This window comes from Schistocerca serialis, chromosome 1, assembly GCF_023864345.2.
Source record: "Schistocerca serialis cubense isolate TAMUIC-IGC-003099 chromosome 1, iqSchSeri2.2, whole genome shotgun sequence".
Classification (NCBI taxonomy): domain Eukaryota; kingdom Metazoa; phylum Arthropoda; class Insecta; order Orthoptera; family Acrididae; genus Schistocerca; species Schistocerca serialis.
The window spans coordinates 860,705,831-860,722,188 of NC_064638.1; the positions used below are offsets into that span (position 1 = coordinate 860,705,831).

At 41.7% G+C, this 16,358-nt stretch overlaps 1 protein-coding gene across 3 annotated transcripts in view; it reads right to left on the bottom strand.

The window, feature by feature from the left end:
* The window catches only part of LOC126485469 (protein outspread), a 774,913-nt gene that overhangs the window by 89,722 nt on the left and 668,833 nt on the right, over positions 1 to 16,358 (bottom strand). For all 3 annotated transcript variants that reach the window (XM_050108877.1, XM_050108879.1, XM_050108878.1), the window contains exon 4: positions 449 to 637. In XM_050108877.1, coding sequence (XP_049964834.1) covers positions 449 to 637 — 189 coding nt within the window. The remainder of the gene's footprint in view (positions 1 to 448; positions 638 to 16,358) is intronic.

Here is a 16,358-nt window from a genome sequence, read left to right on the forward strand (position 1 = left end):
TGTATGAACTCCCCTGAATTTTAATCACTTGAACTATCTGCATCCTAACAAATGTTAGTATTTATTACAATTTCAGATGTGACTCAGATGTTCTGAGATTTTGGTATCGTTCTTTTTACTCAAGCATCTTCTTTTGTCTCTCATTCTACCACCATCATTTCCTTTTACACCTTCTCTGAGGTAGTTAAAATCTCTCCCTTCATTCGATATTCCTGAATGTTCCCTCTCTTTCTCTGTGCAATCTACGAAGTATTGAGTATGAATGAATAAATGAACTTTTAAATTATGGGTCAAAATGCTAGGTGTTGGTGGAGGTATGGGACAAGATGTTTTTAGAATAACTGCAATAGGCTAGTTATATAGATCTAAATAAGGTTCTACATTCTATAAGTAGGTATATTCATACTAATGCATTTGCATAAAATTTAATATCTCTAGAGGTACATGCCTTGGATCTTGGGTAAACTGACAGTCCATCTGCCCACCAACGGCATTCTTCACGGCTGGTGCCTTTGACGAAATGAACGCCATCAGGTGCTGTGATCGCTAGACTAAATGCATTCCCCGTCACTTTCTCAGCATCTGCCACTTCCAGCACCTTGTTCATATCAATGCTTGCCTGGGGTACTGTGTCGGGCTGCAACATAAGCAACAAATAGTGTCAACATTAATTATGTAAAACAAACATCTAGATCATGTTGCTGAATATTGCGTGTTTATCTTTCTGTAATTTTGAAAATTTGTGAGACTGCTCTGAATGAAGTCACGTGACCGGGGAAAGAAACAACCCTTCAGGTAAATGATGAATCAATTGAATTCTGACATGCTACACTGCAACACAAAAATTAAGAATAAGAGACTGTCCAACTAACTAATTTTCCAAACTAACCCTGCTCAGCAGCAACAGCCACCAGCTAAGTCTGAGCCTTTGACTTTAACAAAATAAAGTTGCACCCCACACAGAAATGTTTTCTGTAGATTTTTTGTGATATTGAAGTAAAGCTCATTAACAGAAATACTGATATCTTCAAACATTTTACCGATTCTGGCCTAAGAAACTCAAAAGAAAGAAAAGATTGACTGTGAGGATGGAAATGACATCCTTGGAGGATTCCTATATTGGATATATCAACTTCGCATATTGTTCCCTCACTGATAGAAAGGCTGCTATCAAGCCGATAGCCGGTTTGAACAATACATGTTTTATGTTACCATTTGGAAACTTTTGGCGGCAAAATTTGTTCGTCCAGCCACTCACGTATGCGGTAGAGTGACTACGTAGTTGCTAAAATAAGGTGGTAACTTAAGTTTACCATCGGTAGCGACAAGAAGTTTTAGTCAGATATTCGTGGAACTCTGAAGATACAAAGTAAAACGATAATACAAAAATTACTTGAAATGCTCATGCCCATAACAGTGTACGAAAATTAGTAAAATTATATCACGTGACATCTTCATAACGTAAGTGGTAAAACAAACTACACCTTTTATGTACAAATGGCATACTGCAACAACAGGCTGTTAGAAAATGTCGATCTTCGTGTTTGGCAGCATTTAGGATTCGACAGTTTCACGACAAATTCACTTGTATTCATCCTAGCAAGCAGAGGAGAAACGCGCATACTGCTTGTAGACAACCTATAACAACAATCTCGCAAGTTTTCAATTCCACTCCAAAATCTACTACCCCAGTGACATTATTATTATTATTGTTGTATAGTGCACACAATTATTGTACGTATAATACACAGAATAAATAAATATAAAAATCAATACTCACCCCAATGTCCACAATGATTTCAGATTATCCTCACGGCTTTAACTACAGAATCCACAAACAACAGAGTGCGAAGTTGATTCATGATCGTACGTAACGTCTACCGTAGCAAGCTACACTGGTGTTTAAGCGGGAGAAATTGTGCCTTCTTTATTTTCGCAGTGATTGTCTGTATACTGTTCACCAAATCTTGCCTTCACAGTTCAGTAAACACGATATTCGCAAAGCTAGCAGTCCCATCTACGAACGTGGTAAAAAGCGATGTGACGACGGTTTAAAGGATCGTGGGGAAAAATGCGAAAGGAAAGAAACAGATGCGCAAAGTTGCATACCCACATCGTTACCGTTTGTATCTTGTCAGGTGCCCTTGCGTCTACAGAAACTGTCAGTGCTCATGATAGCTTTTTGTTATGGGTGGTAAAGTGATCCAATTTGTATAAAACATTCGCGGTTTCGAGAACGTTTTATACAACAGTGCCGTCGCGAAAGACTTTGTTCTGAAAGTGATTTCAGTTCCTGAACTACTTAAGCAGCTCTGCTTGGAGGAGGATTGTTCAGTCGATTGTCTTAAAACGACTCAAGAGACGCTGCTTTACAAGATGGTATTCTAGGACATATGGTGAGGCAGCTCTTTAGAACTTAGCATATGTACACAAGGTGTCGTGTATTACACTGAGGGCAAGTGTCATAGGATAGCGATATGCACAGATACAGAAGGCGGTAGTGTCGCGTACACGAGGTATAAGGCATTGTCGAAGCGGTCATTTGTACTCGTGTGATTCTCGTGACAAGGTTTCCGATGTGATTATGGCCGCACGACCGGAATTAACAAATTTAGAATTCGAAATGGTATTTGGAGCTAGACGTATGGGATATTCCGCTTCGGAAATCACTAGGGAATTCTATATTCCGAAATCCACGGTGTCAAGAGTGCGCCAAGAATACCAAATTCTAGACATCACCCCTCACCACGGACAACGCAATGGCAACGACCTTTACTTAACGACCGAGAGCAGCGGAGTTTGCGGAGAGTTGTCATTGCCAATACACAAGTAACATTGCATGAAATAACAGCAGAAATCAATCTGGGACGTACGACGAACTTATCCGTCAGAACAGTGCAGGGAACTATGGCAGCAGACGACCGACGCGAGTGTCTGGTAACAGCACGACACTGCCTACAGCGCGACTCCTGCGCTAGTGACCATCTCGGTTGGACCCCAGATGACTGCAAAAGCATCGTTTACTCAGATGTCTCCCGATTTCGGTTAGTACGAGCCTATGGTAGGGTTCGAATGTGGCACAGACCATACGAAGCCATGGACGCAAGTTGTCAACAAGACAATGTGCAAGCTGGTGGTGGCTCCATAATAGTGTGGGCTGTGTTTACATGGAATGGATTGGGTCCTCTTGTCCAACTGAACTGAACATTGACTGGAAATGGTTATGTTCCGTTACACAAAGACCATTTGCAACCGTTCATATACTTCATATTCCCCAACAACGATGTCATGCCACCGGGCCACAATTGCTCGCGACTGGTTGCAGAACATTCTGGACAATTCGAGTGAATGATATTGCTCAACATGAATCTCATCGAACATTTATGGGACATAAGTTAATGGAAAGGTCAATTCGTGCACAAAATCCTGTAGCGACAACACTTTCGGAATTATGGACGGCTATCTAGGCAGCATGGCACAATATTTCTGCAGGGGACTTCCAACGACTTGTTGAATGCATGCCCCGTCGAGTTGCTTCAATGTTGTTGTCGTGTTGCTTCACTACACCGGGTAAAAGAAGGTCCAACATGACATTAGGAGGTGTCCACTGACTTTTTCCACTTCACTGTATGACCAACAGAGACAAACTGGGCCACTGAAAAAGCAGCTTCTGAGGGAAACTGAGTACCAATGCATCTGCCTTTAGAGATGTGGTCTCATGTATTAATAAATTTGGACTGTATTAACTAGACGCTGCAAGAAAAGAGTGCTACCATTGATGTGTCGTAGAGTTTGATACTTGGTTTTTTAACAGGTACATGCAGGAGTAGTGCAGAAACAGACAACCAAAGCCAAAGAAGATTGTGAGCCTATATGAGTACAAGACAGTTTTTGTGTTAGAAGGCTGAGAAAGATGAAGAGAATGCCCTGAGAGATGGCTGCAACGAGGCACAACTGATCTGTGTTTAGAAACTGTTTGAGCTAGAGTACCTCAAAGTTCGCGATAGACCAACAAGCGTAACGGAAAAACTGATCCCTCTACATGAAACCATTTCGCCTGACTTTAATTTCCTTTGAAGATACGCCTTAAATGAAAGCTCTGTACCTTGTCTTGAAAAATATGCAGAATTATCGATCAGCGGAGTTAGTTAACGAAATAGCTGCTTTCAAGTTCCTGGTGAAAGAGATAATGAAGAGATTCTCACTTCTAATTTTTTTATTGAAAGTGGGTGTAACACATTCTTCTTCAAATAACGATGTAACTATGAAGACATCTATAATGTGAACGCAATTTTAGCGAATTAAGGACGATAAACTACTTCAGATCGAACACAGATGAAAGATGGCTGTCAAATTTTGCAATCCCATCGATAGAATATGACACTGCTAAGTAAAGTCGGTAGCATGCGTTACCTCATATGTTCTGAAACGTCGCGCACAAAAACGGGGTTCTTCCGCTGATAGAAAGGTGGGGTAAAGTGTTTAGGATAGTCCTTGGGCTAGGGACCATTTTTATACCAAAAATGGTTCAAATGGCTCTGAGTACTATGGAACTTAACTTCTGAGGTCATCAGTCCCCTAGAACTTAGAACTACTTAAACCTAACTAACCTAAGGACATCACACACACCCATGCCCGAGGCAGGATTCGAACCTGCGACCGTAGCGGTCGCGCGCAGTTCCAGATTGTAGCGCCTAGAACCGCTCGGCCACTCCCGCCGGCGTTTGTATACCCAACGGAAAGGTCGTGTGTCACTATGCACTTGATGTAGCCTATGGGGGCCTTAGGGGCATTATAGTGGCGCGATTAGTTCATGGGCGGTTCCTTAGAAAATCCAAAAAAGGTCCATTTGCTCATACCAAAATCGAGCTGCGAATTCCAATTTTTACGATAGTCCTCAGATCCCGTGATCGAACAATCTTTAAAATTTTATTGGTATCTTCATCCGTTTCCGAGGTACAGAGGTTCAAAGTACCCTTCCTGTGCACGTAAAATATGCACGCAGTCCGGTGTGAGCCGAAAACATAGTTCATGAAGTGACGTTGCACGGAGAGATGTGCTGTAAAGTGACTCCATTATCAACAGAAGGGTACTAGGAACCCCATGTAGCACTGAATCATATGCAAAATTTTTGTGCATATAAAATCCGGTCTGAGGTGTAAAATTAGTTTTGTATTATTTCAATTTCACATAAGTAAACTATTAAAATCTTAGTGACCCATAAAGTTCTTTTCATATTAATGACGTGCCCTACTGTGGCAGGGAAAAGAAGGGAACCGTCGGAAAATGATCCTATTTGAACACAAACAAAGAAACAGCCTATATTTGTGTTTGAAAGTTGCCTCATTTTACCTTCCTTAGCACTTTTAAAATTTTCCAAATAATTGTGGCGCCCGAACATATTCGTGCTTTTTATTCTGAGAGAGGGGAAGAGACTGTAGTGGGAAAGACGGAAAGGTAATAAATACTGGAAGATAATAGACAATGGCTGTGGTATAGAAAGAGCACACGAGACACTCGCGGTGTGAGACAAACGGGACACAGTGACAGGGGAACATAGTTTGCATAGACAGAACAGTGCTAGAAAAAGATTGAAGGAGAGAGTGCGAGTGGCAGAGGAATAAAGATAAGGAGAAAATAGAAGTGGGTGAGAGCTAGTGATAATGAGAGACAGAGTCTATGACAGTGACCGAGAGATGGTGACAGTGAGAAGAGAGAGCTACAGTAGGAATGAATGAATGAGATAACAGTGGGGGGGGGGGGGGGGGAGAGAGAGAGAGAGAGAGAGAGAGAAAGAGAGAGAGAGAGAGAGAGAGAGAGAGAGAGAGAGAGAGAGAGACTGTGGTGGTGGTGGTGGTGGTGGTGGTGGTGGTGGTGGTAGTAGTAGTAGTAGTAGTAGTACAGAACGAAGGACTCTGTGGCTGTAACGCAGGAAACAATGACAGTGAGTTGGGCTGAATGAGTGAGTGACCATGGGCAAATGGAAGTGGATGCACTAGCGGTGTGAGCGAGTCAGAGTTAGCGGAGCTTGTGGGAGTGAGAGGTGAGTTGGCATATTAGAGGGAGTGCGAATACGTTCCCATGCCAGAATTTTTGGGAAAAATTTTATGGTTGCTGAGGAAGGTACAATGAGACAGCTGGTAGCCCACTTTTCAGTAAGAGTCTTTTAAACAGGAGCATGTTCGCCTCTTCCTGTTCCTATAGGAGCATTTTTCCGCTAGTTACAATAAAACCGCAATTTCTGAAAAAAGGATATTTCTTCAACTCTTAAGTGTAGATCTTTATTTTACTTCTGATTAATAATTTATGTGCTATTAATAATTTATGAGTAGTAAATAGAGTATGTATTTACTATAAATCACACCAAAACCAATGTGCATTAGCTGCCATATATAATAAGATATGGATTTTGTTTTAGTTTCAGTTTTTCTAGAAAGTTTATTTGTCAGGATGGTACAATTAATTTTTCGTATACAGTAATTTTCGTCAACATAGTTAATTTTAGTAATATTTTTAATATTGCTTCATTTTTATTAAACTTACTTACAAAACTGAAAATGCTGCTAAATCTACATACAAAAAATTGTAGAATTAAGGTAGTTTTACGGTGAGGGGTGTGGGGTGGTTAGCTATGGCAGTCTGCAAGGAGGGCAGAATCGCCTCGGTGCGGCTCTGCCCTCGGGGGCGCGACAGATCCGCCCACGTTGGATAATTTCAAACTGTCCACCAACCAAAACAGTTTGCAAGCCTTTCAGGTTGTAATTTATCCAATTGTGTTTATAATATTAAAATGTGTGAGTAGCTACAAGGAAATTCGAAATGATTGCAGAAACCTTCCTATACTTAATGACGTATTTCCGATGTGGATTGATACAAAAAAGACCTTAAAAAAGGTATAACACTCAGTCACTTTTAGCAAGTAACTAGCGACAACTTCGTGAATCCACCTATAATTGAATGATACATAAAATCAGCCGTATATATAAGAAATAAATAATCTCTGTCCATTCGAATAACTGAATAAATTTTGGAGTACTGGATTCAAATATGACTTCTGCTTTATTTAAGAATACCACCAAAGCGACTGAAAAATGTGTGTCAATGACAGCACATTCATTTATTAGTAGCGACTTAACTTCGAAACTGACTTGATCTAAATTATCTGGAATCACTCATTTGTGGCCATTTTTTATTGCTGACAGCGTACCTTACAAATCGGAAAATACTTTGTGTAGCTGTAAAATGTTAGTTGTCCTGTAATAGCAGATTCACGTCGAATTGTAACAAACTTGGTTAGTCGATTCTAGTATTGCAGAAAGACAAGCGAAAAGTACCACCATGTATATAATAGGATCACGTCTGAGAAAGTGCCGTGGTGTCCAAACCAACTTCTAGTCTGATGAATGTTGTATTTAAGATATTTATATCAGCATCTGCGGAAACATCCAAAAAAAGACTTCTACTCTGTGGAAACACTACGGCCCTTTTCTCGAGAAACGCTGCGTGGTACATCTGGAAAAATTGTTTTTGACCTGCACTGTACACACACTTTTTTCCATAAACCTGTCTTCCAAGTCTGGAGCCTTACCTACCTCCTCGAGTGTCTCCAAGTTTGATCTTTCCTTTGCTTTTCCTCTCTGCACTTTCTTCAACAAGGAAAGAAAGAAAATATTATACCTCTATAACTAGATATACGACAAAGGCACCTTTCTTGGAACAGTAATCGTACCAATTAAGGAAAAAAGAAATAGTAAGAAATCTGAAGGGCATAGTACTCAGCCTAATTTCTCATGTAGCTTAGTGTTGCTAAGAGTGCTGAATAAAAGGCTAAATGGCAAGCTCGATAGATGGATTGAGGAGGAGCTGTTCTGATATAGAAGAGGAAAAGAAGTAAGAGATGCTATTGCCCTGTTAAGACTTATAAGAGAAAGATAAATCGAGAAAACCAGAGAAATTTGTTGTTTTTATTTTTTTGAAAAAAAAAAAAGCTTTCGGCATAGTTCAACGAAACAAGCTGATGGGTGTTTTGAAGAGGAAAGGAGTAGATTGGAAAAAGAGAAGACTGATACAGAATCTATATTTACAACAGAAAGAAAGAATAAGGATTTGAAATGTAATGTCTGAGGGAAGCAGCATTGGAAGGGGCGTTAGGCAAGGTTGTTGGCTCTTCCCTTTGTTGTTCAACTTATACCTGGTAGAGATTATTGCGAAAGGCTTAGATGGAAAAAGGAGTGTGTATTGGTGGAAGAGAAAAAATGTATAAGATATGCTGATAACATGGTATTAGATGCAGAAAGTGAACAAACTATAAATAAAATGCTGAAAGATCTGAATGAAATGGTGCGGAATGTGGGATGAGAATAAGTACAGCAAATATAAAGAGAATGGTGATCGTCAAACCACGGAGATTGGCAAATATTAGTATAGAGCATGTTGTTACTGGCTAAGCAAGAGCATTTAAATATCTTGGAAATACAATCACTGAGGAGTTGAGGTGTCATCAGGAAGTGAAAACTCGCACTGCTATAGCAAAGAAGGAATTCGGCAGAAAGGAGATTATTACGTGGCAAACTAGATAAATGTCTGAAGAAAAGACTAAGCAAGTGTTTTGTCTGGAGTCTGTCAATATATTATGAGGCAGAAACATGGACGCTGAATGGAAAAAAAACACCGCTAGAAGTATTTGAGATATGGATGTGGAGGATAAGCAGGGTGGAAAGAGAGAGTAACGGAAGTATGTTGGAAAAGGTTGGTGAGTGGAGAAGACTGCTGCAGGGTATAAGAGAAAGGAAGAAGAACTGGGTGGGACAGTCATTGGGGCGGGAGTGATTGTTAACAGACAGTTTGTGAGAGGAGAGTGGGAGGAAGGAGGAGATACGACATGATAGATGACAAAGGGAAACGGAAATTAGGCGGACGGCAGAAGACTCGAGAGCATGGAGAGTTACCATGTGAAAATCTGCCTTTGGGCAGAACGCTAATGACGACGTGAACACACTACTGACCATTATAGTTGCAGCACTTGGAAAGATAGCGAAAGAAAAGTTGCTTATTATATGTATACAGTACTAGCCAACACGGAAATCCCTCGCTTAGGAACTAGATATACGTCCTGATCTCTCTCTCTCTCTCTCTCTCTCTCTCTCTCTCTCTCCCCACACACATGAATCGGTGGGGATCACTGGTACACAGGCTACGACAGACCTCTCCTGCACTGGATCTGGATTTTAATCTGCATACGGGTAGGATTATGAAGTTTCGGACGATTCAGATTCCGTATTATCCTAATCATAATACGTTGTAAATAAAACTTTCCTGTTAGAACCGACTGCGAGGAAGAAAACAGAACACCACATAGTCGCATAAACGATTTGTCTTATGATTTAAATGCCCTGTTATCACAGTTACAACTGACTGTGAGAAAGAAGACGATAGCACACATTTTCACAGCACAGTGTAACACTTTATGTCTTGCAATCGGTTTCAAAAGAAAGCCTGTACCTCAAACTTAAAGACTGCTATCCAAGTTATCGGTTATGCGAACCAGAGGCGATCGTGTCGGGTACCCAGCGGTAAGCTACACCAAGAACGACGACGAATACAATCCGACAACCTTCGTTCTCTTCGTCCATTACGATGCTGTACGCAACGACAGAGCAAAAGAAGTGCAGGTTCCCTCTGACCCTTATGCTTCAAAGTATGTGTAATAAAAAGGTGTAGATTTATGAATAATGTCAAAAGGTTACCCAGTGATAGTTTTTCATAAAGAAACAAATTGACTTGTTACTGCATGCGTCCTTTCAAACAAATGTATGACGCACGTCATACGTTAGCAGTCTCAACTGCATTTCGCTCTCGTTCTGTTATGTCCCCAACCGAAGCAATAGCCAAATGACCCCCTGAAGTATGAAAGCTGCATAACCGGAGAGACCAGAAGTGTTAAAGTAACAATAATTCTTGTTCACAGGACAAAACAATCAAGTGCACAGCGAGTTACAGCGTATGTGCTTTCCCAGAATAATGAAGGAGCTATTCAAAGACTGAAAAAATTAAGGTAGGTTGAAGACCGATACACTCATTCCATCTCTGAATGAACGTAGTAACCTCTAACGAACAGAGGCACTAAGCAGCGTGTTTGCTGGCAACAGCTACTACAGTAGCGGAAATCAGTATAAAGACATAGATATCTGTAGGAAAATTAACATTGTTGGTTGGAACAGTTGTACACAGTGTATATGCAACAGGATGAGATCCAGTATACCGACATATGCAGTAAAAACGCTATCGAACTTATGTCAGTAGTAGAATATGTTAAAGAAAAAAGTCATCAACGATTCAGATGGTACATGCTGGAACTCGGCATAAAGGCAGTCGGCTATGTGTCTTTACTGCAGATAAGAGACAGACACCATTCCTGACGGTGCGTGCATTGAACCAAGTAAAAATCGATGCGTCACAAGGAAATAGGACTCTCTAATCGTCAAATCGCCAAGAAGTTAAGCCGTGTAAGTAGGGGACTGATAATTCCGTTACACTGGGCGCACGTTATGGACAGAACGGCAAATATGGGAAAAATAGAATATTATCCGAGACATGAAAATGGTTACTTCTGTGCAACGTTAGGGTTACAAACCATTATTCTTCTCAACTAGCTGCTGATTTACAATCGCCAGTAACCGTCAGATGTGTACGACAAATTTTGTTACGTGATATATTGCATTCGAGAAACAACTGCGGAAACCTGCTCTAACTCCCAAACATAAACAGGATGGATTGGAGTTTGCTGAAAATCATGTGTCATGAACTACAGAATGTGATAAAGTGATCTTCAATAACGAGAAAAAGTTTAATTTAGAGGAGCAGGATGGATTTCAGTATTACTGGCATGAGCTGAGAACAGAGCAGCAGGTAAGAAGGAGAAGAAATTATGGTGGTGCAAGTGTTATTATCTAGGCAGTCTTCTACGCTAAAGGTAAATTACGCATTCCTTGAATGAACAACTGACTGAACTCTCAACATGTGCACCGAGATGCTGGAGACAGAATTGATTAGGATGCATGATGACCTAGAGGCCGGAAGTCTTATGTTCCAACAAGATACTGCATCTATTTATGTTTCTGCTACAACCAAAAACTGGTTTTAAAATAAAGATATTGATGTCTTGCTCTGGCGTGCACATAGCTTGGATATGAACTCCGAGGAAGAACCATTGGGAATACTTGTAACGCGTGTTAATCGCAATGGAATGCAGTTCGAGGCCGTAAGTGAGATGAAAAGAGCGGTACGAGAAGAGTGGGCAACAATTTCGCGGCAAGAATTACAAAGCCTAATAAAATCAATACCGACGAGAATGTTTTTAGTATTTAGTAAGGAGGGAGGTTAGACAAAGTACAAACAATGCACAACTGGACAACAAGTGTCTTTATACCAATTATGTAAGAAACTGTGTGTTTATGTCTTTATGTGTACCTAACAATTTCATAATAAATTCGATACGTGTGCGGTTCAGACATTGTACTATTACTTTTGCAGGAACCCTGTCTTTATACTGATGTCACTACTGTATAACCTCAACATTCAGGAATCAAGTATTACTTTCAAATTCGTACAGCGAAAGAAGTGTCCGTCAGATCAATACAAATATTCAGTGAACAGGAAGCAACCGCCTTACCTAGTTCGAGTGGGAAAAAAAGCCTCCATCAATGCAGACGTATGTACAGGAACTAGGACCAGGACCGCTAAAACTGTTAATTTTGTTCTGTTATGCAACAGCTGTATTACGAACGAGTAACCCAAAAATGATTCATAACGGTGCACTAAGAAAGATGTGAGTATCGCGAATGTTGTAGTGCAGATGGAAGCAGTGTGGGCTACGAATGATGGCGAGAGGACCGCCGTGTGGGCCGAAATTTGGTCCTGGGAATGGTGAGGGATAAGAGGGGGGAGGGGGGGGGGGGGCGTGTAGGAATGCGCCCGGCTCGGCGCTGTGACCTTCGCGCCGGCTACCACCGCCAGATGGCGCACAACTCTGGAGCCACCAACCTCCTCGTACACACGGCGCTACTCCACTGTCAGCTCACTCGTCTCGCTAAACAAGTTACGCCAAACGTCAAACAATGGCACAATGTGGCTGGCGTTAGTTTATATCTGTGTATTCCACGAGTAACCCGTTTGAAAACATCACGGTACAAACATCGCAGCGCCTTTGAGGTATGGTGCTATGTTGTCAGTAAAATGACAATACCAGAGTTGGTTACGAGGGAGAGCTTAAGAGGTTGCCTGTAGTTAGGTCGGATCTGAACCACGATGTAGTTAACACAACCAAATTTGAGTTTCAAAAACTGTATCCACTGAAATAAATCATAGCTGCTCTCTTCATAACCTTCGTTTATATTTCTCCGAGCCCGCATCTCGTGGTCGTGCGGTAGCGTTCTCGCTTCCCACGCCCGGGTTCCCGGGATCGATTCCCGGCGGGGTCAGGGCCTATTTTCTCTGCCTCGTGATGGCTGGGTGTTGTGTGCTGTCCTTAGGTTAGTTAGGTTTAAGTACTTCTAAGTTCTAGGGGACTGATGACCATAGATGTTAAGTCCCATAGTGCTCAGAGCCATTTGAACCATTTTTTTATTTCTCCGAGGGAAGTCACTATTTCACGCTTTTCCTCGTGTACTGGTAGTGCGATATTCCTTAGCAAGGTCTTGGACGCAATAAAGTGAGCAAAAGATTTACAGTTGTTACTTTCGACATTTTGCCTGGTCATCAGTTTTCATCTGGATATTCTTCAGTGGACGGAAGCAAGTCTGCCAAGACAACAAGTCCGAGTTCCGGTTGGGAATATTACTTAATCGTTCTGAAAATTGATTTTAACTGATCACAATAAACTCGATGACCTACCATTCAGTCCAGCGATGACACAAACAAATTAGCGCAAAACTGAAAATAAGGGAAACACACGACAAGCCCCGTCGCCTCTCGAACAACGAAGCGCGCAATGTTACTGGAGAAAGGTGCAGGTCGCTGCTTTCTGTAAGAAAGGTCGCAGAACAGATGCGCAGAACTCTTGGCCTGTGTCGTTGATTTCAAGGTGTGGTAGACTTACAGAATGTTTTTCCTGCGTACATATTAAATGGAATTTGCTGGACGATTCATTATGGCTTATAGATAATTATTCTGAAATATGACTGTGCTTCCGTTTTCGATAGTCAACGAGACCCATCTCAAAGCCACTCAGATGAATATGTAACGGTAAACAGAGATGAGCGATAGCAGAAGAATACAGTGACTGTTACTGTGTGAACCATTCAAAGATGTTAACAACACCTACGACCCAAAGAGGCAGTTGGTATCTTTCTGATAAACTCATAATTACGGCTATCGCTAGAGCGGCATTCTTCACACTAAAACGAGATCGACAAAACATAACGATTGCATAGATAAATATCAGCACCGGTTTCCGGAGACTTCTGCTGTGTCATTGTTTTGCAGAAACACACTACTCTTCCTTCAGTGCTAAGTAAAGTCAGCATTCCAGCTTTCCAGTTTGGTAGTTCGATGACAACCCAACAGTAGAGACAACTGAATGGGATAAACTGACTTCACTAAGTCAGTTCCGATCCACAATTTGACAGTTTCCATCCGGTAATAGATTTCCCAACCAACGTCCAGTGCGCCCTGCAACATATAAATAATACGCGTACACGAACGCACCACAATTCTTCTCTGTCCCTGACACTGCGAATCAGGAAGTAACTGAGGGAACTCGCCTGTTTCGAAGAAGATGATGACTCTTACTTTAATTTACGATAAGCTTCCTTATAATTTCCAGTTTAGAAACGTTAAACGCCTTAATTTCTGGATGTTTCTTGGTATCTTTATTTCACGAGGAAATGAGAACGAACGAGACAGACTTTACCATAGATGCAAAAGAAAAACCGTATCAAATAAACTTCGCTCCTGTTTATACGTGAGCATAAGTGGGTAAAATTACAAATACGAAAGCAGTTCGAACTCCTTTTGAGGGCTTTGACCTGTTCCTATTGATTGGTTCATTTTAACAACGTACCCAATACGAACAATGCCATACTACGTTTTATTTGCCTTTCTTCGCAAACGAAGAATAGCGATTGTTGTGGAAAGCATGATGTAACCCGCAGAAGTGCCACGAGAAAGATTCATTGCCTATTTCCCGCGAACGAAGACTCTGAAAAGATACGGAATTTTCTCAGGTTAGATGACACTTGAATAAGAACTCTGTTGTGACATTTATTTCAGCATGAACCTGCTATTTCTCAGAAACGGTTACGTGCGACCATAAAGATAGCAGTTTGGAATGGTCCGTCAACTATCATCGTATACGAGAGCTGCAAGTTAACTGCTGCCCTATTGCGCTGTTCTTGCAGTACAGGAACGCAATTATCAGAACGAAAGTTGACTTTTTTTTTAACATAAGGAAGAAAGGACATCCAACGAGAATAGTTTGGTGTGCAGTGTTTCCCTGTACAAAACAAACATTACTAAAGCGCTACACTCGAAATTAAAGAATATGACATTGCTTGGTACGTATTAGCAGTCTGTTTTTTCTTTGCTCCTTAGAGGTGATGCTGGATAACTGATCCATCTACAGCTACACATATACTCTGCAATACTCTGTCGAGTGCATAACAGAGCGTACATCGTATCAGTATTGGCCACTCACTGCCCTACGCCATTAGCGAATGTAACGAGAGAAAAAATGTTTCTTCGCGCTCACATTCCCAACCTGATCTCGGTTATCTTAGCGTTTCAATACCCGTGACTTAGCACAGCGTACTTCAAATGTCAATTCTCTATAGATGCTCAATGTGGTAACGTGGCCTAACTTCCAACAATTTCCGCTTAAGTTCTTGAGCATCCTCGTTTCACTACCATCGATGACTGAAGATCTTCGTAGCGCTCATCTGAATTCCGTAAGACGTCTGCTGCCTTACGTTCCTGATAACGGACCAAACACTAGGGTAGTGTTCTGGAGGACACTTCCAGAAGTGTATTGTATGTGGTTTCCTTTGCATCTGCCTTGTACTTTCACAGAATCTTTTCTACAACCTTAAGTCTTCCAAACTCTTTCCACACGATCGATTTAAAGTGTTCGCTCTCTTTCCTTTCGCTCAATAATACAACTTCATTGTATTTAAATAATGTAAATGTCTCCGGAATTTTACCTCTTGTCACGAATCGGATACTATGGGACTCCTTTCTTGTTTACGGACATTATATTACATTCGTCGACACTATCTAATCGAAAGTATCCGGACAGCCCTATGTAATACGAAATTGACCAGTAGATCTCAAGAGAGGTGAGACACGCCAGTGTAAAAGGAGGTGGGGAGTATCGTGTTGTTAGTAGCGCAATCGGCACAGACGGTCAAGACGATTCTCACATATTATTGAAGGTAAATATACAATGATGAGCCGAAACATTATGATCACTGCCCACCGTGAGGTTGAATGCATCCTGGTGGTGTTATGGGCACGCCACGCCGTAAGGAAAGAATGTAAGCAGAAGAGAAACGAAAAAAATGGGCAGTCATTACGGCGAAAATAAGGACCGCAAATGCGGAAATCCACCGATGTAAGCGGTTTGGACAAGTGGCACATTGCTGTGGCTGCAAACGAGAATCTCTGAAACGGCGAAGCTGGTCGCCTTTTTGTCGTCCTACTGTCGTGAACACCTACGGAAAATGGTTGAAGGATAGTGAGACGACGAGTAGGCCGTATGGTATTGGACGACCACGTCTCACCAGAAAATGTAGAGGATTGGGTATCCCTCACCGTGTAATCCAGGATAGGCAGCGATCTGTGGCAAATCTGACGACAGAGTACACTGCTGGGGCAGGCACAAGTGTTTCGGAGCACAACGTTCAAAGGTCTCATTGTTGAACATGGAGCTCCACATCACACGACCCCTACATGTTCCTGTGTTGACACAACGACATCGTCAGTTATGACAGCATCATTGAGTTTTCACTGTGTATCACTAGAAACGCGTCGCTTGTCGAATGAATAGCATTTCTTGATACACCGCGTCGGTGGTTGTGTCCTTACACGCCGTCATCCAGGCGAATGGCTGCACGGAACATGCATCACGCCACAGATGTAGGCTGGCGTGGACAGAATTATGTTACGAGTTACACTGTGTGGGGCTTCCATCGGATCTGTTGTGGTAATCGAAGGCTTCATGACAATAGTGAACTACGTGAACATTACTGTGGACCACCTGCACCGCCCCATGCATGAAGTCTCCCCCTGTAGCGATGACATCTTTCAGCAAGCTAACTGTCCGTGTTGCAAGATAAGAATAGTGATACAGTGGTTTGAGGGGCAGT